The sequence below is a fragment of the Barbatula barbatula genome (assembly GCF_947034865.1).
Source record: "Barbatula barbatula genome assembly, chromosome: 10".
Lineage (NCBI taxonomy): Eukaryota > Metazoa > Chordata > Actinopteri > Cypriniformes > Nemacheilidae > Barbatula > Barbatula barbatula.
The window spans coordinates 22,383,953-22,410,772 of record NC_136773.1 but is presented as its reverse complement, the minus strand read 5'-3'; the positions used below and the strand labels follow the sequence as shown (position 1 = coordinate 22,410,772).

Sequence of the window (26,820 nt, the reverse complement as noted above, 5' to 3'; positions counted from 1 at the left end):
TCCGCAGTTGTCTGTGTGAAGTGCGCTTCTTTCGACGTTCGAGAAATTACTCATTCCACCATGGCGAAGGCTTCTCTCATGAATATTAATATTGTCTTGCATACGTTGCTTGGTAACCCCACGGCAGCGCCTAGTTGCTTAACGTCTTAATTATTCATAATCCACGCCTTACACATAATATTGTTCGCTAATTGGACGGTCGTCTGGCGCTTATTCGCTACAGCCTATCAATAAGACATACGTCACGGACAACATTAATATTCATGACGTACGCCTTCGTCGTAGTAACGTCGCTTCAGTGCAGCCGGTCAGCGCAACGGCAGCGATAGCAGCCAGATTCAGCTGTTGTGGCCGAAGATGGCGGCGTGTGGACGTGTTCAGCTGCTTCTGCTCCTCTTGAAGCTCTGTCTTCTCTCCGTACACTCTCTTAAACCTCCTCCGGGCTTTGGGAACGCGCATCCTCAGGCTGTCGCCGTGCAGCAGCAGCTGAGAGCGGCGGTACCGAATCCCGCCGCCGCGTCCTCCGGGTCTCAGTACAGAAGACCCACCGGCTGGAAGCTGGCAGATGAGCAGGCCTGCCGGGACGACGTGACCCGGCTCTGTCCAAAACACACCTGGACCAATAACCTGTCTGTGCTGGAATGCCTGCAGGACGGGAAGGAGGTGAGGCAGGACCCTTGATGCTTTTCTTCTTTATTGTATGGGCTCTAATTGAGAGGAAGGGGCATCAATAGTTTGATCTCATATGGTACCTTTGATGTATTGTTATTTTTCATTTGATGCATTACATCTGGTACTTCACGTTGTGTAGTTCATGTGTTTATGATATTATTAATATATTTCTCAATGGTTGTTTGTTAATCATTTGGTATGCACAGAAATTCATCTTTTGTCTTCGTTTATGTGCCTCTTCTTGTTTTAAACCTGTTTGACTTTGCTTACGTACAGCACACAGAGCTGTCAAGAGCCAGAGAAGAAGTTCATAAAACTCATAGTTCATAATCCACAAGCTTGTGTGAAAAACAGACCGAAATGTCGACCATTTATTTACAGAAAACAAATGCCATTTCATCAACTTGATAACCTTTTCTATGGAAAACCTTTTCTTGAACATCATCTTTTTTGTTTCACGGAGTAAAGTCTTATGGATTTGTAGTGAGAATAGGGTGGGAGTGAATGATTTACGATCATTATTGGGTGGACTGCACCTTAAATGCAGCATTCGTAGTCTAACACTTGTAGTGCGGCTTTGGTTGCTTTAAAAAAACAGGCTTAAGATTTGTTGTTGTTGTTGTTTGCTGTGCTGTTTGACACATTGACCTAGTTGTGGGGATATGGAAATGTTTACAACCAACTTTTGTCTCATCAGAGTACTGTGGTGCTTCATTTATTCACTTCAAGAAATTTGATTTGATGGGTTGTGCTGTACAGTAAAATCAAACTCACGTCCTGTATGGCTCCGATGTATGAAAGATGTTTTCTGTATTGTTGTGATGAAACACAAGCTGTTTTAGAGCAGTTTATCAACAGCAGTTTATCTTTACCTTCACATGATCGTCTGTAGATGACTGAATCAAAATCTGAGTCTCGCTCAGTGATGCTCTCATTAAAGTTACAAGTTTAAACCTGTATAAATAGGACCATACCTCTCTCTCTCTCTCTCTCTCTTTAGTAATTCACAGACTCCGACTTCTCATTAGTGTTGAATCGAGGTCTTGCTCTTCAGTTCTTGATAACTCATTTCAACACCTGAGAGACCTTTAACATGCCTGGCTATTAAGTGCAACCTGTTCGGGGTGTTTCGTTGGCTTTGAAGTGCAACATTGTACGCCGCACTTTAACTCATCCATCCCGGCCTATGCTATCGTGTTAATTGCTCTCAGTTATGTTTAGTCACCCAAGTGTTTGGCTTTGTTTCTCCTGTTGAACACAAAAGAAGATATTTTGAGAAATATATGTTTACTGTGCATTCATATGAGCATTGTTTGGTTACCACCGTATCTGCGTGTTTGGTACCCATTGTCAAATCTCTTGTAAAACGGCATACCACCCACGCCAGCAATAGCCCGCCGGTTTTGGCATAGGCGTCTGAGAGAAGATACTAATTACGCTAGCATGAATCAAACATCAAGCCAAGCTGTGAGCTCATCTCATAGCCGCTTCCTCTTGTAACTCATGCCAAGTTTATTCGCCGGCAAACGGCTGGCTCGGCAGTCTCTAATTATTGAGATAATTGATTTGTGGAGGGTCCGTAACAGCTGTGGCCTTCTGAAAAGGTAAACGATGTCCATAAATCTCTCTCGCGCATCTCCCCGAGGTCACGTAAACCCTAGTAAACGCTGGAGGCGGGAGGTGAGGTGGTCTCGGCTCAGATGGGCCCCGTCTTTTTCACTGTCATTTGCATTTTTAGCAGCTTGCTCTACCGGTGTGACGCCGTGGCGGGTTCATTGTAAACAAAGCACCTGGCGTGACTGATGTGAGACCCTCCCGTGAGATCCAGGGGTTTGAGGAGAAGCATGGATAAAGAGAGTAGCTCTTAATCAAATATCTGTTTGGTGTGGATAAATCAAAATGCTGTTGTTTGCTGTAATGCTATTGCAATCTTATTCAGGGGAGCATCTGACAGCGCAGTGATGGATTATTTACACGATTTGTTGTTGTGTTTATGTGTGACTGCGGTCTTATCAGCTGTGACTGTAAAGAGTTTAGCGTAGACATGTCGATATCACACACTAGTACATCTAAAAGGAATTGGAATAGACTAAATACACAAATCTATAATTTTCGAGTCTGTTGGTTGGCTGCATATTTTTTATTTTATTTTTGTTAGAGGGATAGTTCACCCGAAAACAAATATTCAATCATATGAATCCTTTATTCACCCTTGTGTTGTTCAAAATCTTTGTATGAATCTTTTCTCTGTAAAACCAAAAATAAGATATTTTGAGAAATGTTTTAGTGGTTTTTGTCTATGAAATGGAAGTCAATGCGGGGCAGTGTTGTTTGGTTATCAGCGTTCTTCAAAATATCTTCTTTTGTGTTCTGCAGAAGAAAGAAAGTCATACAGGTTTGGAATGAGACGAGGGTGAACAAAAAGCAAGGCAAAATCTTTCATTTTTGGATGAGCTGTCCCTTTAAGGATTTGCCTCTTCTTAATACGTCTGTCTGCATGTCAGACCAATAGCTTTTGGCAATAATGACACCTGAACTGGAATATCTAATTGTCATAAATTTTATTTTTAGCAAAATGTAATGTCTTTTGAATTGTGGTTGACTAATGTGCGGAAATCCAGTAATGGGTTGAAGATGTGCTGCTGACATCCATTGTCAATTTTCTTAAAGAAAAGAATCAGATGTCTCTGTTGTGATTTGACCGTCAGTATCAAATGTGTTCCTGACTGATAGACAGCAGTTATTATTATATATAATGTACTTATTTTCTTAAACAAACACACAGTATATTTTGACCCTTTACAGATTGTTTAACATTTGGGTTTGACTAAAATGGAAATATTGTCAATAAACTGTTAAAGAGTCTCTTAAGTCAAAAGCGACTCTTTCTAAAATATTCCTGAGACACTTCACCTTAAGATGCGAAGCTTTTACCTTTCGTGGTTAGTCTGTTGCTGAAATGATTAATTATTGTAGTTTCTCGTTGATGTTTCAAAGTTAGTTAACTATAAATAAACACACAGGCTGTTGTGTTCAGTCACATGAAAGATTCAATATGACAGTACTGAGGAACGTCTGTTCATGTTTACCTCCTAACTTAAGGAACAGGTGTAAAGTTCGTAGAGCAGTAAATGATTTACATAATTCTTTCATGTCTGATCATTTAAAAATAAAACTATGAGCCGTATGAGTATGACAGAGTCAAAAATCTGCCAGTGAAAGAACACAATGGTCTTACTTTGGTATTGTTATAATTTTAAATACAAGTAAATGTGGCTTTTCAAGTACACAAAGCAAAGGCAAACAATTTGTTATAGAGATAAAAAAATGGTGGCTTTGTGGGTTACTATCATGTTTGATTGTTTGTTTAGTCTGTGTGGTTTGTCGTGTGTTTGCCATGGCCAACAACTGTTTATTAGATTGACGTTCAATTGGTAGTTTATTACCAATTCAGTTCATACTGAACAAAGCGGACATTTTTGTTCACTCTTTCTCTAGTCCTGTCTAATCCCTTTATCCTTCTCTCTCTCGTGTTATTTTCCTATCACAGCACTTATTTTCTCACGTGTGGATGTATGTTGTGTTTTCTGGAGTTGCACTCAGTGCTTTTTAACAGGTCTTTTACCAAAAGAGTGTCTAGGTTTGTCTTCTTCAGGTTCGTGCTGTGATTATTCCTTCTGAAAGGCTGTTAAGCGCTTGAGCAAAAAAACTACAGCACACCTCTAAACACCATTACCGCATTCCTACAGTTTCTGCTTTTAATATGACTCTGCCCACAATCTTCTTACATTAGCAAAAAATGGGTTCGCAGTAATGAACTACTAGAGAGTATGTACTTGTCTTGCATACATCATGCGACGTTTTAGGATGAGACACGTTATGACATGACTGAGCAAAGTGATTTATGATTTTCCCATGATGGATAATAAAATGGCAGAAAAATGATTATTTGGGTTTTGGGTCACATAGCATTCACCCAGAACGCCTTAGCAACTGCAATATTAAAGCCTTAGCAACCACTTATAACAACCCTGGTATTGTGGCTGATAGTTTTGCACAAAGAAACATCATTCATGTTCTCTTTACAAAAGCTTTTGAATTTACATTTCTAGCAGTGACAATTCAATCCCAAAATATGAAAGCACGTCCACGCTTTAACTGTTTTGATGTCATCATGGGTCTTGGAGTCACAATGTGTTCTGTTTCAATGATATCACTTACTGAGGTTTCAAATCTGACCCTGTCGCTGTCCGTGGTGCTGAACAGGTGTTGTTAAAAGATAGTTCACCCAAAAATGACAACGATGTTAATGATGTCCCAGAACTGTCAGTGGCACAGATATATTTATTTGTGTTCATCTGAACAAAGAAATTTAAACCGGTTTGGAACAACTTGAGGGTGAGTAAATGATGACAGAATTTTCATTTTTGGGCCAACTGTTCCTCTAAACACACATGAGGAACTTGCTGTACTTATCTTGCATAACAAGAAGGAAGAAATTCAGTATTCTTGGCATTACTTTAGGTCTGACGCAATGCTTGTTTGTTTGTAACTCGCTGAAAATCATTCAGAAGTCAATTCCAAATTTACTTACGCACAATATATACATTTAGGTTTTTATGTATATATGATTTTCTTTCATACAATGTAAAGTTAAACATGAAATTATATTTTTCTAAGTGAAGGATCAAAGTTGGCGAAATCCAACCCGTACTGTAATAAACTGTGCTTTTATTATTTTATTCTGTCATTACCTGTCTTTATCTCTTGCTCATGCTGTCCTTGGTTTACTCTGGTCATTTGTAGATGTAGTGATGCAGGTTGTATTGATCTATTGATCTTTCATAATACGGTAATTTTAGTCTTTAAAAGGAGAGAAATGATATAAATGTATATGAAAGACTTTTCCATTTGTAACATTCACCATGGTGAAAACTATCTCTAGACCTTTTGAGCATTGTAGGCCAGTCTTACTAAAATCTATGAACCTTGCCCAAATGTATGACTCCAAAAAACTGAGCCATCCAGAGAAAACTACAGTATTCAAAGTTCATTACATTTACAATATCAAAAGATCCACATCTGCTCCCATCACCCTACAGTCACAGAGCCCTGACGTACAAATAGAAACACACACTTCTGGCCGTGGTCGATTGATCCACTTAGATATCAGTATGTTCCTATTTAGGTAGGGCCTGTGCTTTGTTACAGTATGTAGATATGTTTGGAGTATGTAGATAAGTTTGTAGTTGTATTCTCATGATCCATGAGTCAATGGGTTCTTCTGGCTTGTGTTCGGTTAGGGACTGCAGTTATTGACTGTTCACACAACCCCGCCAGAATGAGAAGAAACAGACCCGGCGGCTGAGACAGTCAATACTGAGAAAATATGGTCAAAAACTTGAAATGTTTGATGGGAGCTTCTGTTTGTGTGGCTTGCGGCAAAGCATTTTCAATAATTACTTTAGCTTGTTGTTTCATACAGTTAATTTGCAACATGTTACAAAAAGGCAAAATAAAAGTCAAAGACTAAAAGTGTATATTTTTTCTCTCTCTCATTGTTTTACAGGAGACTGAGATCGCTGTGGATTGCAACCATGTAAGTGTTATAACACACATGCTTCATGAGCAGAATTACCATGAGTCATCTGCTTCACCAGACATCTGTCACTCTGACGCACCTGTTTACAAGACCCTGTTTGAGATGTTCAAACAATCATACGTTCTCTGTAGCTTTCTGTGAGCATGCGTCAATAGGGTTTAGAGAGCAGGAACATCAGTGAGTCATTTCATAAGAATAATGCTCTAATCGCTGTCTAATGGTGACTGCAGCCCACATTTCATTTGCTGTGGTCCCGAGAGGAGGATGTGATTCTCAACTCCTCATCTCCACAGCTGTGATGTTCTCATTACACTGCAGGACAGAGGTCTGCTCCACAATTCTCAAAAGAAGATCATGATTCAGGTCTCATTATGTGCGGTGTGTAGTTGAGGAATAATTATGATTCAGGCCTGATTCTGACATTTTTGAAAGTCGAAGCAGAGAGCATTTATCAGCACTTTTAGGGCCGTGTCACTATTCATTTGCAAATTGTTTCACTTACATATAAAATGTTGAGCTTTGCTTGTGTACCAGTGACAAGAACATTAATTTCATCTCATATTCCCTTATATATATATATATATATACATATCTGTCTGTATCTGTCTGCCTGTCTTTTCATTTGGCTTGTGTGTCTGTCTATCCATTTGTCAATGCGTTTTTGTGTCTGTCTGTTAATATACTGTATCTGTCTTTCTGTCTATATCCGTCTGTCTGTCGGTAGTTGTCAGACTCAGTCTGTTTGTCTGATTGTGTGTGCATGCGTGCGTCTTATCTGTTTCTGTCAATCCATCTGTCTGTTTATGTATCTCTGTCTTTCTTCCTGTCTATATCTTTCCATCTGTCTGTTTTTTGTCTCTATTTATCTATCTATCTGTCTTTTCTGCGTATATTTATCTATTTGTCTGTCTATTTGTCTGCCTTTTGAACTATTTGTCGATTTGTCTGTCTGTCTCTCTGTCCCTACCTAACTGTCTGTCTGTCCGTCCATCCAGCCTGCCTGCCTGTCTGTCTGTCTGTCTGTCTGTCTGTCTGTCTGTCTGTCTGTCTGTCTCTACCTGTCTGTTTATCCATTAATAATTCAATTTTTCTGCCTTTTTATCTATCTATTCAACCGTTTGTTTGTCTGTCTCTCTGTCCCTACCTTTCTTTCTATCAGTCTGGCTGTCCTTCTGTCTGTCTGTCTGTACCTGTCTATTTATCCATTTATTATTCTATTTGTCTGCCTTTTTATCTATCTATTCAGCCGTTTGTCTGTCTGTCTATCTATCCGTCCGTCCATCCGTCTGTTTGTCAACTTGGCTGTGTCTGTCTGCCTGTCTTTCTGTCTGTATCGGCCTATTATTCTGTCTTTCTGTCTATTCAACTGTTTGTTTCTATCCATCAGTTTATCCATTTATCTATTTGTCTCTTTGTCTGTCTGTTTATCTATCATCTGTCTGTCTGTTTATCTATCATCTGTCCGTCTATATCTATCCATCTGTCTGGCCATCCTTCCGTTTGTATCGGGCTATTTATATGTCTGCCTGTCTATAATTCTGTCTGTCTACCTATTCAACTGTTTCTATACATATATTATCTATTTGTCTCTTTGTCAGTCTATCTGTCTGTCTGTCAGTCTATCTATCTGTCTGTCTGTCTCTTAATCTATTTATCTGTCAGACTGCCTCTCCCTCTGTATACTGTATGTCACTTAGGTACCTTACAATGTTTAGTTATGCTGTCTTAAACCAGAGAACTGACATTAATATTTTTCAATTCCTAATGGTTGTTTTTCTTTTTTGACAGCTGTTGTGGAACTACAAGCTGAATCTCACTACAGATCCAAAGTTTGAGTCGATGGCTCTTGAAGTGTGTACAAGCACTATGTTAGAGGTCAGTTTTACCAGCAACATGCTGAGCTGTTAAACATTTCATCTGCAATTACCCAAGAAAGGAATCATGGTTCTTTTGTACGGTCCACGATAAATCATTGGGCATATCGGTATCGGCAGATAAATGGTCATCGGTATCAGCCGGTTCTTCAAATAAGGCCGATATATTAAAGCCGATAAATAATTTCCTCTGGTTACACTTCTTCAGCTGCACGCTGCTCACAGTTAAAAAACAGTACAGCATCATTCTGTCGTGATCATTCACTAACTGCTATTAAGAAAACATTGTTTATGTAGGTACAGTATGTACAGTATTTATGAACATGCAAATTATATACAAAAGCATATTGTTTAAATCAGACTGACGGCTGAACGTTACACATGTGGCCATTAAGAACATTTCTCTGGGTTGCTATACATCTATAATGAGTTTATTAATTAAAAAAGGGGATATTTATGTGATATAAAATAGGAAATGTTATATTCATATTTAGATCCTTCATATCGTACCAATGTTAAATAATTATCGGCCAAAATGTGCATATCGTGCATCCCTATTCTTTTTGCAACTGTATGTCTATCTGACTAAAGCAGAAACACCTTTCCCGCAAAATAAATGAAGTCTACATTTGTAATGCACTGTGGTTTTATGTTTGACGGCACTCTGAGCTGCAATCATTTAATTAAATTCCCAACACACAATGCACCATTTCTCACTGGCGTTACTAAGAGCTTGTGTGCACGGTTGTGGTCGAACTGACAATTTAATTAGAATTATAGAAATGGATTTCAGATCGCAAATATAAAATATGTAGCTTCGGTCCTCGACTATTCCGCCTCGCAGATAATAAAAAGACATTTAATTTGTTTCTCAGCTGAAAGAGTGTGCGGATGAGGAAAGAGGGAAAGGCTATCTGATGTCCTGCCTGGTCGATCACCGTGGCAACATCACTGAACGCCAGTGTCATCAATACATCACGAAGATGACCAGCATCGTCTTCAGCGACTTTCGGCTGATTTGTGGGTTTATGGACAAATGCAGAGAAGACATCAACACGCTGCAGTGTGGAAGCATCACGGTTGGAGAAAAAGTATGTTTGCATACCCGAAAAAGTGTAGTGTTTGACTTCCAGCCCAGTTAAAGCCACAAGCATTCAGACGGCTCAAGAATATCCCTTTGGGAAACCAGAAGATGCTGGCTTGGTACCAGATGGCTCGGAATTATATTGACTATAGTGCCATTCCTAAAATGTTCACGTTCTTGTTGAAACACGGGTACCCAGTCGCCACGCTTTCCTTGCTCCCCCAAGTGCCGAATGTATTTGCTCTGCTATGTTATTACTAAAGGGGACAGTCCACCTAAAAATTAAAATCTTTCATCATTTATTCATCCTCATGTCATGTCTGTGACTCTTTCTTCTGTGGAAACAAAAGAAGATCTTTTTTGAAATGTCTCAGGGGTTTGGTGTTCAATGGAAGTCATTCGGGGTCAATGTTGTTTGCTTACAAGCATTCCTCGAAATATCTTCTTTTGTATTTGGCAGAAGACAGAACGGTTTGAAATGACATGAGAGTGAGGAAATGATGACAATAACGCATTTTTGGGTGACCCATGCCTTTAAGAAAGCCTAAGGCACACTGAGTTATAGGCAAATACATACATTTTTACTCTTTAGAGACTTTAGAAGGTTTAGTTTAGACGTTATGCTACAGAAGTTAATAAAGAAGCTATTTTAATCAAAGAGCAGGAAAAAAGGGTAGCAGTTTTGCATCAATGATTTTCTGAAGATGAAAGAGGATTCCGTATCTGGCTGGATGCCTTGAGTGTTTTATAAATATACATGACATACTTCATGTCTTGCGGTCTTGTAGATAATGAGTTGTTCAATGAGCACTGAACAAATTCCAGCAATATTTCTCACATGCATATAGAACATTTTGTCTCATTACATTTCATAAAAATAACTGTGAACAGAAATACATCTGGAGATATTCAGTGGTACTGGTTTTTCTTTCTGTAACCTTCCTTTCAAAAACCCCAGAGATCTTAAACATTACAATAGTATGATATTATCTATAATTACAGCCGTGCTGTTCATTCCTTTAGCTGTTTTTGTCGGTGTCCCCTGACGTTCGTGTGTTTTCGTTCTTGTTGTCTGTGTGTGTTTGTATCAGGACCTGCACTCACAGGGCGAGGTGATCGCGTGTCTGGAGAGAGCTCTCGTCAAAGAGGCGGAGCAAGAGGAACACACTCATCCTATCAAGAGCGACTGTAAGAAAGCCATCATGCGAGTGGCAGAACTGTCCGCCGATGACTTCCATCTTGACCGTTACCTGTACTTCTCCTGCCGAAATGACCGAGAACGCTTCTGTGAAAAAGTGTGTGATACACAAACAAACGAAGTCCACATTAAAAATCCTCTCAAAATAAATGTACAGTCAAAGGGACAGTTCACTCAAAATTGTTTTAAATTCTGTCATCATTTTATCACCCTCAAGATTCTTGGACCTGCTGGACACAAAATAAGAAACTAAACAGTTCTGGTGCACCATTGACCCCATAGTATTTTTTTCTGTACTATAGAAGTCAATAATGCCCCAGAACTGTTTAGTAACAAACATTCTTCTAATGATTGTTTTGAGGGTGAATAAATGATGACAGAATTGACATTTTTTAGTAAACTGTCCCTTTTAGTCACATTTTGTATGCGTCTTATAATTGAGGACTCTTATCCTAATCTTACAATACTATGAAGTGAAGAGAGTATGCAAAACAGCACAACAGAGCCCTTCTCTCGCTGCTGTAATACCTGATACCTGATGTAGGGTGTGTGCTGGCATGAGTTCACTGACAGCTGTCACTCAGGTCCTGTGAGTCAGATGGACGTGATTTAACCACACGATTACTTTGTCGTGGGTTGGAGTGTGAAGATGAAGTGATTTGACATTTCGTGCATGATTTTGTTTTCCAGACTCAAGTGGGAGAGGGCCGAGTGTACAAATGTCTGTTCAATCATAAATTTGAGGAGGCCATGTCAGAAAAGGTGCGTCACGTATGTCATTATCGGTGTATATTTTAAAAGAACGTCGTGGGATTAAAACAAGTTGAGCTTTATCAATTGTGCATTTGTAGGAGGCTAACAGTCGCCAAAAGAACTTGAACTCATCTTAGATAATGAAAACAATAAATAAATGGTGTATACTTTAATAAATGAGACATTGCAACGGTTAAATGCATCCCTGATGTTATACCCAGTTAAACTCGAAACTTGCACATTTTATGCATAAGAATACAATAAATAGACAAAACAAACTTCAAGGAATTTTTCACTTTCAACATACATTTTCATGATAATTTACTCAGCCTGTTGTCATCCAAGGTGTTTATGTATTTTTTCTTTAGTCGAAAAGCATATAAATTTTTTTACGAAAATGATCGATCGTTTCGCTAGATAAGACCTTTATTTATCGTCTGGTATCGTTTAAAGCTTTTGAAATTGCACTGAAACTGTAATTTTGACCTTCAACCGTTTGGAGTCCATTGAAGTCCACTAGATGCAGAATAGTCCTGGAATGTTTTCATCAAAAACCTTAATTTCTTTTTGACTAAAGAAAAAAATACATTAACATTATTATAATAAAACGTATGTTGAAAGCGAACAATTCCTTTTATTCATAATAAGGACATATACAGAGATCCACCGACAAGATTTACTTTAGATATTTCAGGATTCAGCAGCTTTTCAGCTAAAATATCACACATTTACACACAGAATTAAAATACAACGATTTCTATGGTCCCAATTTGAAGTGCATTTCAGTAAACACGATCTCTGTTTTTACAAACATATCAAACTGATTGTTTATTGTATAAACGGATTCATTTCAAAAGGACAAGCAGACATATTTAATGTAACAAAATTCACAGGTTTGTTTCTCTTGAATGTCAAATTTGAATCAGTTGTATGTTCAGGGCCGTAGTTTAAAGGGTTGTCTGCTCTGTTTGTGTTTGTGTAACGTTATGAATGTCTGTGACCTCAATGAGCATTTCTATCCACAGTGTAGAAACGCCCTGACCACTCGACAAAAGCTCATTGCTCAGGATTATAAGGTCAGTTACTCCCTCGCCAAGGCCTGTAAAACTGACCTGCGCAAATACCGCTGTAACCCGGACAGCAGCATGCCCCGGGCACGAGAGGCCAGACTCTCTTACCTTCTCCTGTGTCTGGAGTCGGCAGTTCATAGAGGTTTGCACTACATTTGAACTAAACTACCGTTTTTACTGTGCGATTTGACTTCTAATACTTAGTTTAAATTTAATTTTGAGTAAAAAATTGCCTTTTTAATCCAAACGTGAAAACTAGTTTTTTTTGTTTGTTTTCAAGATTGGGTACAAAACAGAGCTGTGCAATACGAAATATTGCACATGTGCATATCGCGATGGTTTGCGATAAATAATCTATTTAGTTATGTATTGTCAAAGTTTTAGGTCGATGAGGATAGTATAGAATCTATCTGGCACGCGGATGTTACGTGGGATATACGTGCTTGCTCATGATAGCGTTGCTCATGAAAAAGAAATATCGTATTGAATATTGAATATCGCATTATTTAGCATGCTATTGTATTTTTCCTCGATATCGCACAGTCCTAGTACAAAATACACATAAGTAGTGTGAATGCAGTACGTTTGTCGATTGTTATATTCCCTCCCCGCTCCCATGGCTCAGGTCGTACGGTGACCGGAGACTGTCAGGGTGAGATGCAGGACTACAGACGCATGCTGATGGAAGATTTCTCTCTGAGTCCTGAGATTGTGTTGCACTGCAGGGGAGAGATTGAAGCCCACTGCTCCGGACTCCACCGTAAGGGCCGGACCCTTCACTGCCTCATGAGAGTGGCCCGGGGGGACAAGGGCGCGGTGGACAACTTCTGCCAGACGGCGGTGAGAATCGCTGGGGTCTGCTTTTATCACGAGCAAACAGACGTTTTATGTTGTTGGTGTGATAGTGGGTTGGTAACGTTTTTGTAGATGAAAAATTAACCACACACAGGACAAAATGCCATTTTTTGCCAGAGTGACAGACAACTTGGGTTTAAGGTGCTGGGGACAGTTTTCAGAGAATGACCTTGTGTTTTTTGTCTGTCCTGTAGCTCCAGACTTTGATCCAGTCGGCAGACCCCGCTGCTGATTATCGGATCGATCGAGCTTTGAATGAAGCCTGTGAATCTGTCATTCAGACGGCCTGTAAGCACATCCGCAGCGGAGATCCCATGTGAGTCACTCCAGCATTTGCAAAACGCATTCTACTCGGTTCTTAATGTACAAGACTTCAGGGGAAACAAAAAACTGTAACTGCGGTCTGTTTCACTAGATTCATTCCCAAAATGTTTGGACCTCATGTTTCAAGGAAAGACAGATTTTCTGAGTGTTCACACAGTTTAGAATAGTCTCTAATAATCAGAAAGTGTTGTAATAGTTTTCCTTAATAAACTCTATTATTCATTTTTTTTATGTTTAAAACGAGTTGCTTGGATATTTTGTTATTTAACACAAAGATACTGGCACATTGCAGTCCGTCATTATCTTTTATATCAGCAGGTTTCCTAGCAATACACAAAATCCCAATATGTTTATATTCAGATTTACTGTGGATATTATTTCTGCAGAACATTCTGTGAATGGGATGTTGAAGGGTTTTGTGTGTTTTAGGATTCTCTCTTGTCTCATGGAGCACCTCTACACAGAGAAGATGGTTCAGGACTGTGAGCATCGTCTTCTGGAGCTTCAGTACTTCATATCAAGAGATTGGAAGTAATCAATCAAACTTTGGATATTCTTTACTCTTGCTTTATACAGTAGATTTAATGCTTTGCTATTGTGTGTGTGTGTGTGTGTTGCAATTTTTCAATCTATAGTAAGAGTAGAGTCAGTGAATGGATTTTGTGGCACGTATTGCCTTTCCAATGATGTTGCTCCGTGTTTATTTCACCGTCTGGCTTTGAGACAGATGCCCACACAGTGCCATTATAATAAAACCATTAGATGGTCATAACTTCATTCACAGCTCATTGCTATCAAGTGATTTTTAATTACAGCGGTTTAAAGGAGGAATTTGGTTTGATGGTCTATTGTGACAAATTGGCAGTGTGGCAACTTTGTTGTTGTTGTTCTGTTCTGTGTTGTGGCCACGCACAGTTTTGCTTTAATGCTTGTATTTCCCTTGATGTAGTGGATTGATTCTAGTTCATGGCACTAAATACATGTACTCCCCAGAGAATTCTGGCACAACCAACAAAAAATCACGATACAACTGGTTTTGGTTGATACTTTCATTTTTTTTCTTGTGCATCCCCTTAAGTGTCATGTAAATTCCATAGCAAATATAAATTATGATCATTAAAGGGATAGTTCACCTATAAATAAAATAATAATAATAGTGCATGTTTTATCTGTGGAACACAAAAGAAGATATTTTAAGAAATGTCTCTGTGGTTTTGTGTCCATACAATGGAAGTCAATGGGGCTCAATGTTGTGCGGTTGCATTCTTTCAAATATATTTGTTTATGTTCTGCAGAAGAAAGAAAGTCATAAAGGTTTGGAATGACATGAAGGTGAGAAAATGATGACAGAATTTTAATTTAGGGACTATCCCTTTAAGAATCCTTGTGATGACTGGACATTATGTAAAAACCAATGACATTGGGCTATAACAGAAAGTTTATATGCATCATCCCTTTGGCATACGGCTGACTCTTTGTCTTGCGTGTTTTTCCCATAGACTCGATCCTATCTTATATCGTAAATGTCAGAACGACGCGTCCAGACTCTGTTACACGCCGGGCTGGAACGAGAGCAGTGAGCTCATGCCTCCTGGAGCTGTTTTCTCATGTCTGTACCGCCACGCTTACCGCACAGAAGAACAGGGCAGACGGGTAAGAAACATGGTAACAACTTATGGTTAGGTCATGAATGTTTGATGGGGGTTTTCTGATCATCCACAAAAGACAATGATAAAGAATTACACAGTGATGAAGAGTTTTTGACAGCATGGATCTCTCAAACCTTGGCAATTTAGTGACTACTAGTACTTTGGAAGTACTTTAGTGATATTATCTCCCAGCAGACTGAGAGCTTGCGCCTCTGTGTGTAATATGAATCAGACGGTGTAGGCTGTCTGTAGGTGTGAGACATTAGCTGTATAGGGTCTAGTGTAGCCATTTCTATCTCAAACTGTTTAATTTCGACCTGGAAAATGTTTCTAATCTGGATATATTTTAGTTATCAGATTATATGCTTTTTAGTAAAGCAGATTAGTTTTCTAGCAAGTGTACTAAAATGGCTTGATTTAGATTGTACAATACAGTTTAAAAGGTTCACATACTCAACTTATGAATATTTTTCCACATATTAGAACGATAGTTAACTATTTACGAATTACGTTGCGACTTATAAGGTTTAAAATAAATCAAAACTTTGCCTAGAATTTTGCTAGCCAGGTCTTAAATGCTTCAAGAACTTCCCATCTATTCTGAGCTTAGTTTGCCTGCGTTTTCTTCATTGTTCAGTCATATTAAGTCAATATTAAAGTGGCAGGTCACCCAACAAAGGACAATTCTGTCATCATTTACTCACCCTCTTTTCATTTCAAACCCTCTGTATGACTTTCTTTCTTCCGCGGAAAAATATGTTTTTACACAGTTATACAAATCAGATCTTGGTAGTTGACAAATAAACTGCATATGTTCTATAGTGACAGCTAAAAGTTTGGGTGCAATTTATATTATAAACATATTAAACATGAGTTAAGACACAATTTCCGACCTTCAGATCTAACAGATTACAGAGACATTTGATTTTAAGTGAGCCTAAACGTATAAACAGTAGCATATTGACGCTTTCCTTCTGAATCCTCGTATGTCCAAATTCACTGCTTTTCAGGAAAACGCTGTAAACTTGACAAACACTTTTTAATACATTTTATTGGTAAGATAATTGCACAACCCAGTGACAAACATAAAGGGTGACGAGTTATTATGATGTATGGCAAAAAAAGAAAATCAGGAAGTATGGAGAGACGAGGATCCAGATGGACAGCAGCGATATATAGAATTTGCTTGAAAAATCAAAAGAGCTGACGTATTGTCGTGATATGTGATGTTGTGACTTTAAATGTGACGCGTGTAGCTCACGAGAGACTGTAAGGTGGAGGTTCAGAGAATTCTTCATCAGAGAGCTTTAGACGTGAAGCTGGATCCCGAACTTCAGAAACGCTGCGTGATCGATTTGGGCAAATGGTGCAGTGAGAAGACCGACACTGGACAGGTGAGAAATTCAGAGTAAAGCCCTTCCGTACTTTCAGGATAAATAGGGTGGTTTCATTTGTTCTGGTCTGTTTTTAGGAGCTGGAGTGTCTGCAGGACCATCTGGATGATCTGGTGTCAAACTGCAGAGACATAGTGGGCAACCTGACAGAACTGGAGTCAGAGGTACACTACAGAATTTAGAAAGGAACAGCTTTTTTGTTTCTTTAAACTTTATTCGAGCCTACTCATTTTATTCTTCATACAGTCGACAAACATGCGTTTTTTGCAGTTTATATTGTTAAAAAGCACAAGCGTGTCCCATCTGGATTTGTGTTTACACTATTTACAGGACATTCAGATCGAAGCTCTTCTGATCCGAGCGTGCGAACCCGTCATTCAGAACCACTGCCGTGTGAGTACTGACCACACAGACTGTAACTGTCACATTTATTACTTTATTCCCAGAATTCCTCACTTTGGTCTGATCTTTTCCTCTAGGATGTAGCTGATAATCAGATTGATACAGGGGGTCTTCTGGAGTGTCTGGTACAGAACAAACATCAGAGAGAAATGAATGATAAATGTGAGGTGGGAGTGACACATTTCCAGCTGGTAAGCCAATAATGGACAAACCCGGTTTGTTGTGTTTCCTAAGTGAAATAAATGTATATGTTTCTTTTGTGAAACTGTATAAAGCTATGTAAACATATCAACATTAAAAAGCCATAAGTTTGTGTTTGTGTGTATCAGATGAATGAGCTCTACAACGTTTAATACGTGGTTTTCTGTCTTCCTTCTTTACAGATTCAGATGAAAGATTTCCGCTTCTCCTACAAGTTTAAAATGGCGTGTAAGGAGGACGTGCTTAAATTGTGTCCCAACATTAAGAAGAAGTGAGTTTGTAAATTAATTTATCTGAACTACTATTAAAGTCCCAGCGAAATAAAAAAATATTCAAATTGTTTCATGAAATATTGCAGCGTTTATAGTAAATGGCGTATCAATGTGGGTCATTTTCTTTTCTGAGATATGAGTACCTTCATAATCTTCAATTAAAATCTGAGAACGCACTTCTGCCCAGGAATTATCTGTTAACTCCTCCCCTTCACCTGTCAGTCTGCTGCCAGTTTCATTTAAAAATCAGTGCAAGACCTGTTTTTACACATCCAATCAATTCGCAGTGAAAAACGCAAGCCACGCCCACTACTTTCCATTAAAAAATGTGTCGCAATACGGAAGTCAAAACCATCACATCTTCCGATTCAGGGGGACTTTAACAAGATGTGGATTTCCTTAGGTGTTTCTAATGGATTTTCGTATAGTGTTTGTCAACTTTTAGTTTTTTGCACTACGACCTGAAAAGGTTGGTGGTAGTAGTCCTCATGTGTCATGCTTGAATGTTAAACACACCAAATTTACATTTGAGCCAGCCTCTTGTGTGTGTGGGCCTACAAATTAACATTTTGACTAAACAGATCTAACGGTGAAATTAGCATTTGCATGTTATCTCTCAGTTTTCCATACGTTCTCTTCATATGTGAATGTGTTACCCTCGTCATGTCTTGTGTGTTTGTTCACCTCAGGGCAGATGTGGTCATCTGTCTGAGCACCACGGTGAGGAACGACACGCTACAGGACGTGAAAGATCAACGTGTTTCTCTCAAATGTCGTAAACAGCTGAGGGTGGAGGAGCTGGAGATGGTGAGTCCAGAGGATGTCTTTTGTATACCACAGACAAGCATTTGCGCTCTTTAGAGCTCCTTTCAGAAAAGTCATCAAACTTTAAAAAGACATTTAAGGATCAGTTTTCAAACATTTAACTGAAGTGTTTATGTTAAAGGGATAGGTCACCCCAAAAAGGAAAACTCGGTCTTCATTTACTCACCCTCAATTTGATCCAAACCTGTGTTAAGGTCTTTTTTCAGTTGAACACAGAGAAAGATATTTGGAAGAATGTTAGCAACCGACAGTTCTGTGGCACAAATGACTACCATGGTAGAAAAATAATATTGTATAATTGTTTTGTTGTGTTGAACACAAAAGAAGATATTTTGAAGAATTTAGGAGTTCTGTGGCACCTTTGACAACCTTTAAAAAATATCTATTATGTTACTTGTCAACGATGTCCCAGAAATGTCAGTTGCTAAAGTTTTTCCAAATATCTTTCTTTGTGTTAAACAGAACTAACAAATGTATACAGGTATACAAGAAACTTAATATTTCTTCTAGGCCTTAACTGTAACTGTAAATGCGTGACCTGTTCACTTTTACCGTTTAAGTTTCTTGTTAATGCTGAAAGTTATCATGAATATTCCTTAACTGAAGCATTACATATTTACAGACTCTCACTCTCTCTCTCTCTCTGCAGTCAGAGGACATTCGACTGGAGCCCGAATTACACGAAGCATGTAGGAAAGATGTCCACAAGCTGTGTTCCTCTGTCCCCTATGGAAATGCTCAGGTAAAGGTTAACCGAACAAATCTCTTTTATTCAAATCTCTTCGATGCAATATTAGACAAAAGGTTTTGATAACAAAGCGGTCTGGTCGGGACAGCATCCGCTCACAGACACTGTGAGGTCGATTGATTTGGGTAAAATCGCTGCCGGTGTTGATGCATTTGTTCTTATCTCCTCGACGCCTCTCCACTTCATCTCAGATCATTGAGTGCCTCAAAGAGAACAAGAAGCTGCTCTCTCAGACGTGTCATCAGAAGATCTTTAAGCTTCAGGAAACAGAAATGATGGACCCCGAACTGGACTATCAGCTGATGCGAGTGTGTAAGCAGATGATCAAGGTGAGATGATCGGACGCTCACGGCACATTTAAACAACAATATACTATAAAAGTGTAAAAGCTTTCCCCGTGCATCTTTTTAACGTTTCGCATACAGATGTAAAAACGTTTGTAAACCACGTTGCGTCAATTCCCTCTTAGCTTACTCTTTGGTGAAGTTGAATTTGTGACATATATTGTTGTTTCTACGGTGATGTTATTCTTCAGATGGTTTTAGTCACTATGCACTCCAGAAGATCAGTAGCAAAAGTCTGTTTCAATTACTTGAGTTCAATGGGGCTGAAGGGAAGGTCAGAGAACTCTGTTAAAGTAAACAAGTCATCCCTCTTTGTTTTATTAGTGAAGCCATAGTGTGTGCATTTATGAGAGAATTGCTCGATTTTAAATCCATTAGACCTGTTTAGTATCACATTTAATCCCTATTAAAACAGTGACTGAATACGTTATATAAGTCTTTCAACATGGCGCTAGCAACACCGGGTTCATGGGTTTGACTTTCTGGGGAATTAATGCAATGATAGAATGTACTCATGTTCTAAACCACTTTGGATAAACGCGTAGATGTAAATGTCGAGTAATTGTATCTAAATATACTTCTCGAGTCATTCCTAGTGCGAATCAATTCTATGACGTTTTCACATGAGTTCCATGTTGTATGTTTAGTGTACCGGAGAGAAATTAATTGCGATAAGTTTGGAAAGTGATGTTAGGGCTGTCAGGATTATTAAATAATCGTCTCATCGCGATTGTTTGACCTCATCGCGATGGTTTAGGATCATCACAGTTATTGCACATCTCTATAGAAGACACTAGGGGGAGCTGTATGCCTGCATATTGCATATTTTAGTGTATGTATTGTAATTAAAGTATGGTAATACTTGTCAAATGTACCACCACAATCACTTAAAAAGAACTAAAGCAAATACCATATATATAACCTGCAGCACAATTTAATATTATTTAAGCTAAGCTCAGTTTGACAAACAGTCTACCAACATATTATAGAAGTCTTGCAAGTGAGAAAAACACAGACTAGAAGCCCTAAAACAGACAATTAATCGTCATGATCCAGGGGCGCAACTACCCAGTGTTAGGGGGGTATGCAGAAACAGTTTTGGCGCCCCCCTGCTAAATAAAAAAGTGTGCCGGACATCATCATGTATGGGCTTGAAATAATAAAGGTTTATTTTAAAAGTATTTCAGACAGCTACTGTAAGCCTACCATAATTATATGGTATATGAACACAAATATATCAAAATGTATTCATGGAAATACCTCTGCCATTTCTTTCTTTTTGCCGTATCTAAAACGTACCGAAACGTGACACAAGTGTATCGTTGTAACCGTTACACCCCCACCTTTTCCATATTAATAATATTAAGAAATGAATCTGTTGGTATCAAGCTCCCTCTACACTTCCAGCTAATGTTAGACCTTTCTGTTGCTTTCCCCTGTCTTTCCTGATCCACCATCCTCACACCTGAATAAAATAAAGTCGCTGTTAAATATAGCAGCCTAAATTCCATTTTTAAATCAGCCTAGGGATGGCATCAGATAAGACAACTATTATGCAGTAAGGTTGTGCTGCTGTTGAAATTACATTAACATTTGGGATTTTAAAAAGTACAAATATGACACACACACACACACACACACACACACACACACATACATATAGAAAAGTAATTACAGGGTCACATCTCTCTCTCTTTAAAGGTCTGTGCTGATATACATACATACATAGACATATAGCACGGATCTTTAAAGAGAGAGAAATGTGGCCGTAATTACAGTTTCCATGTCACCCAGCAGATGTAAAGTAGCCTGTATGTCTGACAGCACAGCTGAGCTAACATGAAGCTAATCGTAAAAAACAATCCATGATAAACCAGCTTTATTGCATAAGTAATGTTTTCCAGCTTCTAGTCATTTATTGTGCATGCTACCCTATATTTACCAGTTCTTATTTTACTTTAATAAAATTGAGATATGTCATGCATGGCATTGGTAGAATAGGGTTTAACCAAAATCTAAATGTAGATATCAGCAGCAACATTATTTTGCATTAAGTTAGCAAACACTTGCCAGTCAATATTTATATTTGCAAACCTCCAAGTTTGGTAGCAAATCTATTCATGATTCCGACGGTCGGCTGCTCAGCAAGCTCGCTAGCTAACGTTAGTCTGTTAACATGAATATTGTATTTGCAAGAATAGACGTCACATTTTGAATCCTACCTGTTGCCTTTCACCATCCACTTATTTAGCTACTGTCGCATCCCTTGACAGGCAATCTCCTATTTCTATCTTTCTTTTTCTATTTTTAGCCCCCGAAGGCTTTTTTGGTTTATCCATCTTTTTCAAATTCAGATTTCAACGACAACTCACTAACGTTACTGCTGCTCACGGCGCCCCGGCCCACTCGCGATATTACCCTTCTATGTCTATATAAATTATAAGATGGAATCTTATGAGGGCACCGGTGCCGCCTAGCCTGTTAGTCCTCTAAAATGTATATAACTTTTTATATATACAATAACTTGCATACATTTTATAAAAATGTATAAAACCTTTATTATTTCAAATGTTTTAAACCATCGCATTGGCGCCCCCCTATGCGCCGCATATAGCGCATACCCACTTTTTGCGCCACTATCATGATCGCAATGATTTATTACACAATTAATTGTCAGACATATTTCATAATCGTGACAGCCAATGGAAGGTCAGGTTGAGTGCATTGCATTGTGGGATAGCGAATTTTGCGTAGTTTGCATACTTCACATGGTTTTGAGATGGTATATAAGAGTTGTTTGGTATTGTGCTATCGATGACATACGTTTGTTTTTATGTTAGCGTTTTTGCACAGAGTCAGATGCTAAGAACGTTCTTCAGTGTCTGAAACAAAATAAAAACAGCGAACTGATGGATCCGAAGTGTAAGCAGATGATCACCAAGAGACAGATCACGCAGAACACAGGTACAGAAGTTTGTATATACAATCCAATTGGGGTGATTTCAACTCACTATTTAAAAACGAGATTTTTTAAAGTTACATCAACTCACCGTCAAAATTTTAACTAGTAAGTAAAAATGATTTGTAAAATGTGATCGTACTTAAAAACTTAAAGGGATAGTTCACCCAAAAATGATTCATCATTTACTCACCCTCATGTGATGTTATACCTGTAGGAATTACTTTGGTGTAAAGAAACAAAGAGGAAGATATAGGGAAGAAAGTTAGTAACTTTCAGTTCCGGGACATCAGTTCAGTTCATTTGACTACTATAGTTGGAAAAGTGTTATGTAGTCAACTGTGCCCCAGAACTGCTTGGGAATTCTTCAAAATACATCATTTTGTTGTCAGCAGAACAACAAAAATACAATATATTTTCCTTTTATTGTAATGTATGACCATCCAAATATCTTTTTTCTTGTTCATTTAAACAAAGTAATTTATACAGGTTTGAAACAACCTGAGGGTGAACTCAGAATGTTTGGGTGAACTGTCCCTTTAAGGCAGGATAAAATGTTTTACAGTGAAAGATTAGCTTGTTTCTAGAGTCTGTTGATCTGTCATGTTTAAATGCACCCGAATTGAACATTTCTGTTATTGATTACTCGCCCTCAAGCTTTCTAGTTGTCGTTTGTTTGCTTTGAAGCTTTTAGTTTTAATTCTTATGCTATTGTTGTGGTTTCAGACTACAGGTTGAACCCTGTGTTAAGGAAAGCTTGCAAGGCAGATATCCCTAAATTCTGTCAGAGCATTCTCAACAAAGCCAGCGATGCTAATGAACTAGAAGGTCAAGTCATATCCTGCCTTAAACTCAAGTATGCCGACCAGGTGTGTGTGTCAACATCACAAATATAATCATACGAATGCGCTCAGATCCATTTATCAGTAATTCCAGAAGAAAACACCATTGCAACTTTTGTTTCATGGTGACTTTAATGTTTTATTGGAATCATGAAGCCGGTTAAAAAGTAATGCAGATGACCGTTTTTTCTCAGCGTTTGTCTTCAGACTGTGAAGATCAGATCAGAGTGATACTTCAGGAATCGGCGCTGGATTATCGGCTGGATCCACAGCTACAGGCTCACTGCAGTAATGAGGTGAATAAAAAACCTGCTTCCGGATCACATCTCTGTCACCTTTGAAGATAGCATCCTGCCCCAAATAAAACCTCTTGAATGATTTGAAACTCTACACGTCACGAAATATTGAGACACCTGATGTTTAAAATATATTTATGTCATTGTGTAATTACAGTATGTGCTATAAATCAGAATTTATTATCACTTTTCTCTTGAAGTGCATTAACAAATGATCTCACTGTAACCCTGAATCAGTTGGGAAAACTTATTCGGGTTTACTTAAAAGTTATGATATTCCCAATTTTAGGTAAACAGAATTAATCCCGTGCAGATAAAACTGTACCCGTCTGTATTAACACAACACGCTAGGGTTTTTGTGTATCTATTGAAATATTTAAATGTCTTACCTGTTCTTTTCAGAAGAAATAAATCCATGTCTAGACATATTAATTCTTCTTCTCGCAAGAGTCCAATCACATTTCACTTTTCTTTGTAAACTCTCATCAGTTCATATTTCTTGGTTTTCACAACTGATGAATCCTGAGATGTCTTTGTTCTGTAAACACCGTTCTTTCATGTACTTGCTCAATAATTGTTTAAGTTCCTTTTTACTCAAAATAACTTAAAGACTGCCACTTTAAAAAGGCCGTAATAAAGATCCATAAAAGGGAAGGAAGGAGGCGGGAGCCCGCGGACATTTAACGTATTTTATTCAAATCAAAGAAACAATAACACCGAAGTCAAAGACAAATCATTAACACAAACTTAACATATGTCCGGGCCCGGTCCTCTCTCGTCACCAGTTCTGTCGCTCGTCCTTTTAATCTCCCGATCTCCTCCGTGAGATATGCAGGACCGGTGATTCCAACTATCACTCATGCAACCGGCCCCGCCTCACAGCTCTCGTCCCGCCTTCATCACTTTTCATTTAAAAAAACTAATAACACTAAGTTTCAAAATGTACTCTCCTAATGCAGTCTCACGCAAAGCATGCTGGGAACTGAAAATGATTCTCAACAGATAGTCTTGAATTAATTTGTTTAACTTAAGTTAAACTAACTCAAAAGTAAGAATTAGTTACAGGAACTCCAAATATTTATGTTAGTAGAATTCTCTTACAAAATTAAGTTGACACTACTTTAACTATTGAATTACTTTCAACATCCGGGTTTACGGTGCTGTTAAGGTTGTAGTTGGATGTTTGTATCGTACGGGAGACACACGCTTATTCTTATAGCAAGAAATGATGTAAAATGGCCCGTCAACACTTACCAGTGCAATAAAGCTTGTGTGTGCGTGTTTTGTGTGTGCTAGATCCCGCGGTTGTGCGCTGAGGAAGCTATGGCGCAGGAACAGACGGGTCAAATGGAGGAATGTTTGAAGAACAACCTGCTGAAGATAAAAAAGGAGGAGTGCAAGACGGTACAGAACACACATCCACAAACACACTTCATCTCTACACACCGCATGCTTTCCTCTCTATCAGTAGCTATGGAAACACCATTTGTATGTTTTAACCCACGTCTGCTTTTATTTGATGCTTATTTGAAATTCCCACATAACAACTAAATGCACAAGTGAAAATCATAAAACTTTGTTTATTCTAAATCTGTACGACTTTGTCTTCTGCAGAACACAATAGAAGATATTTTGAAAACTGTTGCTAACCAAGCAACTGGACTTCCTTCGCATGAACCTTTCTCAAAATATCTTCTTTTGTCTTTCACAGCAGAAAGAGTCATGTTCACTTTAGTTGCTCTAAAGATCCTAAGGGTTTAGTCCACATTCCCTCTGTTCATTTCGTAATGTTCTTGTTGTGTAGGAGGTGTTAAACATGCTCAAAGAAAGTAAAGCAGACATATTCGTGGACCCCGTACTGCACACTGCCTGCGCGCTGGATCTGAAACACCAATGCGCAGCCATCACACCTGGAAGAGGCAGACGTGAGTGTAGCTTCTTTCTCACAGGATATTTACTTCCATTCATAAATGAGTCACAAATGTGACTCTGGACCACAAAACCTGTCATAAGGGTCAATTTTTCAAAATTGATATTTACACATTATCTGAAAGCGAATAAGTAAGCTTTCCATTGATGTATGGTTTGTTAGAATTGGACAATATGTGGCCGAGACACAACTATTTATCTGGAATCTGAGGGTGCAAAAATAAATCAAATATTGAGAAAGATGTCCATCAGAGGCGCTATAGCAGGCCGTTGCTAAGAAAAAAACAAAGGTTTGTTTTAACGCTCACCGCTGTAATGACATTGTGGTGAGTAGATAAAGCAGAAATTCTTAGCTTAACATAGATGCCAAACTTGAGTGGGTTATTCCCAAAGAGCGGACAGCAGCAGGTGATGTCTGTAGGTGTGTTTCTTCACATTTTTGTTAGCGATTTTGCCGCATCAACTAACAAGAATAATGTTTACTGTTGCAAACTTACAAGATATCTTCATGAAACGCGATCTTGACTTAATTTCCTGATGATTTTTGGCAGAAAAGAAAAATCTATAATTTTGAACCGTAGCCTGTGATGTTTTGTTGGCTATTGCTGCAAATATCCCCTTGCTACTTTTGTGGTCCAGGGTCATGAATGTCGAAATCCATCATTTGGATCCGTGGGGTGTCCGTGACTGCATGTGTTTGAAAATCTTTTCCAGAAATGTCCTGTTTAATGGCTGCTCTGCAGGACAAGCAGGTGCGTTTACAGCCTGACTGCAATAGAAGATTACAGGACCGCATCGACATGTGGAGCTACGCTGCTAAGGTATTTACCTAGATGCCCAAAGTTATTCAAAAGATTATTCCGGTCTTGGATACTGATTTATGAGCTGTTTTCTTTTAAAGGTGCAATGTGGGATATTAAAGATGGGGTAACACGCAGTTTCTGTAAATCTCATATTAATCTTGAGTAACTATTCAGTAGTATTGCATACGTCGTATCTTCGAAGATTATTTCGTTAAATGGAGATTTTGTCAGGTGTAACCAACATCAGAAGTCCGTCATCCAAAATAATGGTTAATATATACCATAGACCCATAGACACTTGCTTACATCGGTTACTGTAATGTTTTCCAGGTGGCACCAGCTGAAGGTTTCTCTGACCTCGCTTTACAAGTGATGATGTCACCTTCAAAGACCTACATCCTGTTAATGATCACACTGTCTGTGTCCATCCTCTTCCTTGTGGGGCTTCTGTGTGGCCGCATCACCAAACTTGTCACCAGAGAGCTGAAGGACAGGTAGAGCGAGGATCCAAGCCGATACACATCCCATCCTCATTTTCTGCCCTCGCTTCTCTTCATAGGACTTCGGGGACTGTCTGTGGACTGGCGTTATGTGTGGAACCCACTGTAGCCCATCAAGCCAACAAAATCCACCCGAATACAAACGTTGGACTTTAAACGCTCCTCAGATAAGATCATGATCGTTTTGGGACAATATGCCTTGATTTGTGTTTGTTGTTTTGAAA

At 38.7% G+C, this 26,820-nt stretch overlaps 1 protein-coding gene across 1 annotated transcript; it reads left to right on the top strand.

Moving 5' to 3' along the window:
* Nucleotides 1-357: 357 nt before the first annotated feature.
* Nucleotides 358-26,820, top strand: glg1b (golgi glycoprotein 1b; the record flags this gene model as incomplete). Its single annotated transcript, XM_079465351.1, has 26 exons — nt 358-663; nt 6,242-6,271; nt 8,063-8,149; nt 9,024-9,239; nt 10,324-10,527; nt 11,121-11,192; nt 12,209-12,395; nt 12,879-13,093; nt 13,303-13,424; nt 13,862-13,963; nt 14,932-15,085; nt 16,338-16,475; nt 16,553-16,639; nt 16,806-16,868; nt 16,955-17,068; nt 17,261-17,349; nt 18,040-18,157; nt 18,825-18,917; nt 19,115-19,252; nt 22,108-22,231; nt 22,953-23,095; nt 23,263-23,364; nt 24,661-24,768; nt 25,169-25,289; nt 26,008-26,114; nt 26,427-26,820. The coding sequence occupies 26 exons, from the start codon at nt 358-360 to the stop codon at nt 26,592-26,594; spliced, it is 3,408 nt and encodes a 1,135-aa protein (XP_079321477.1). The 3' UTR covers nt 26,595-26,820.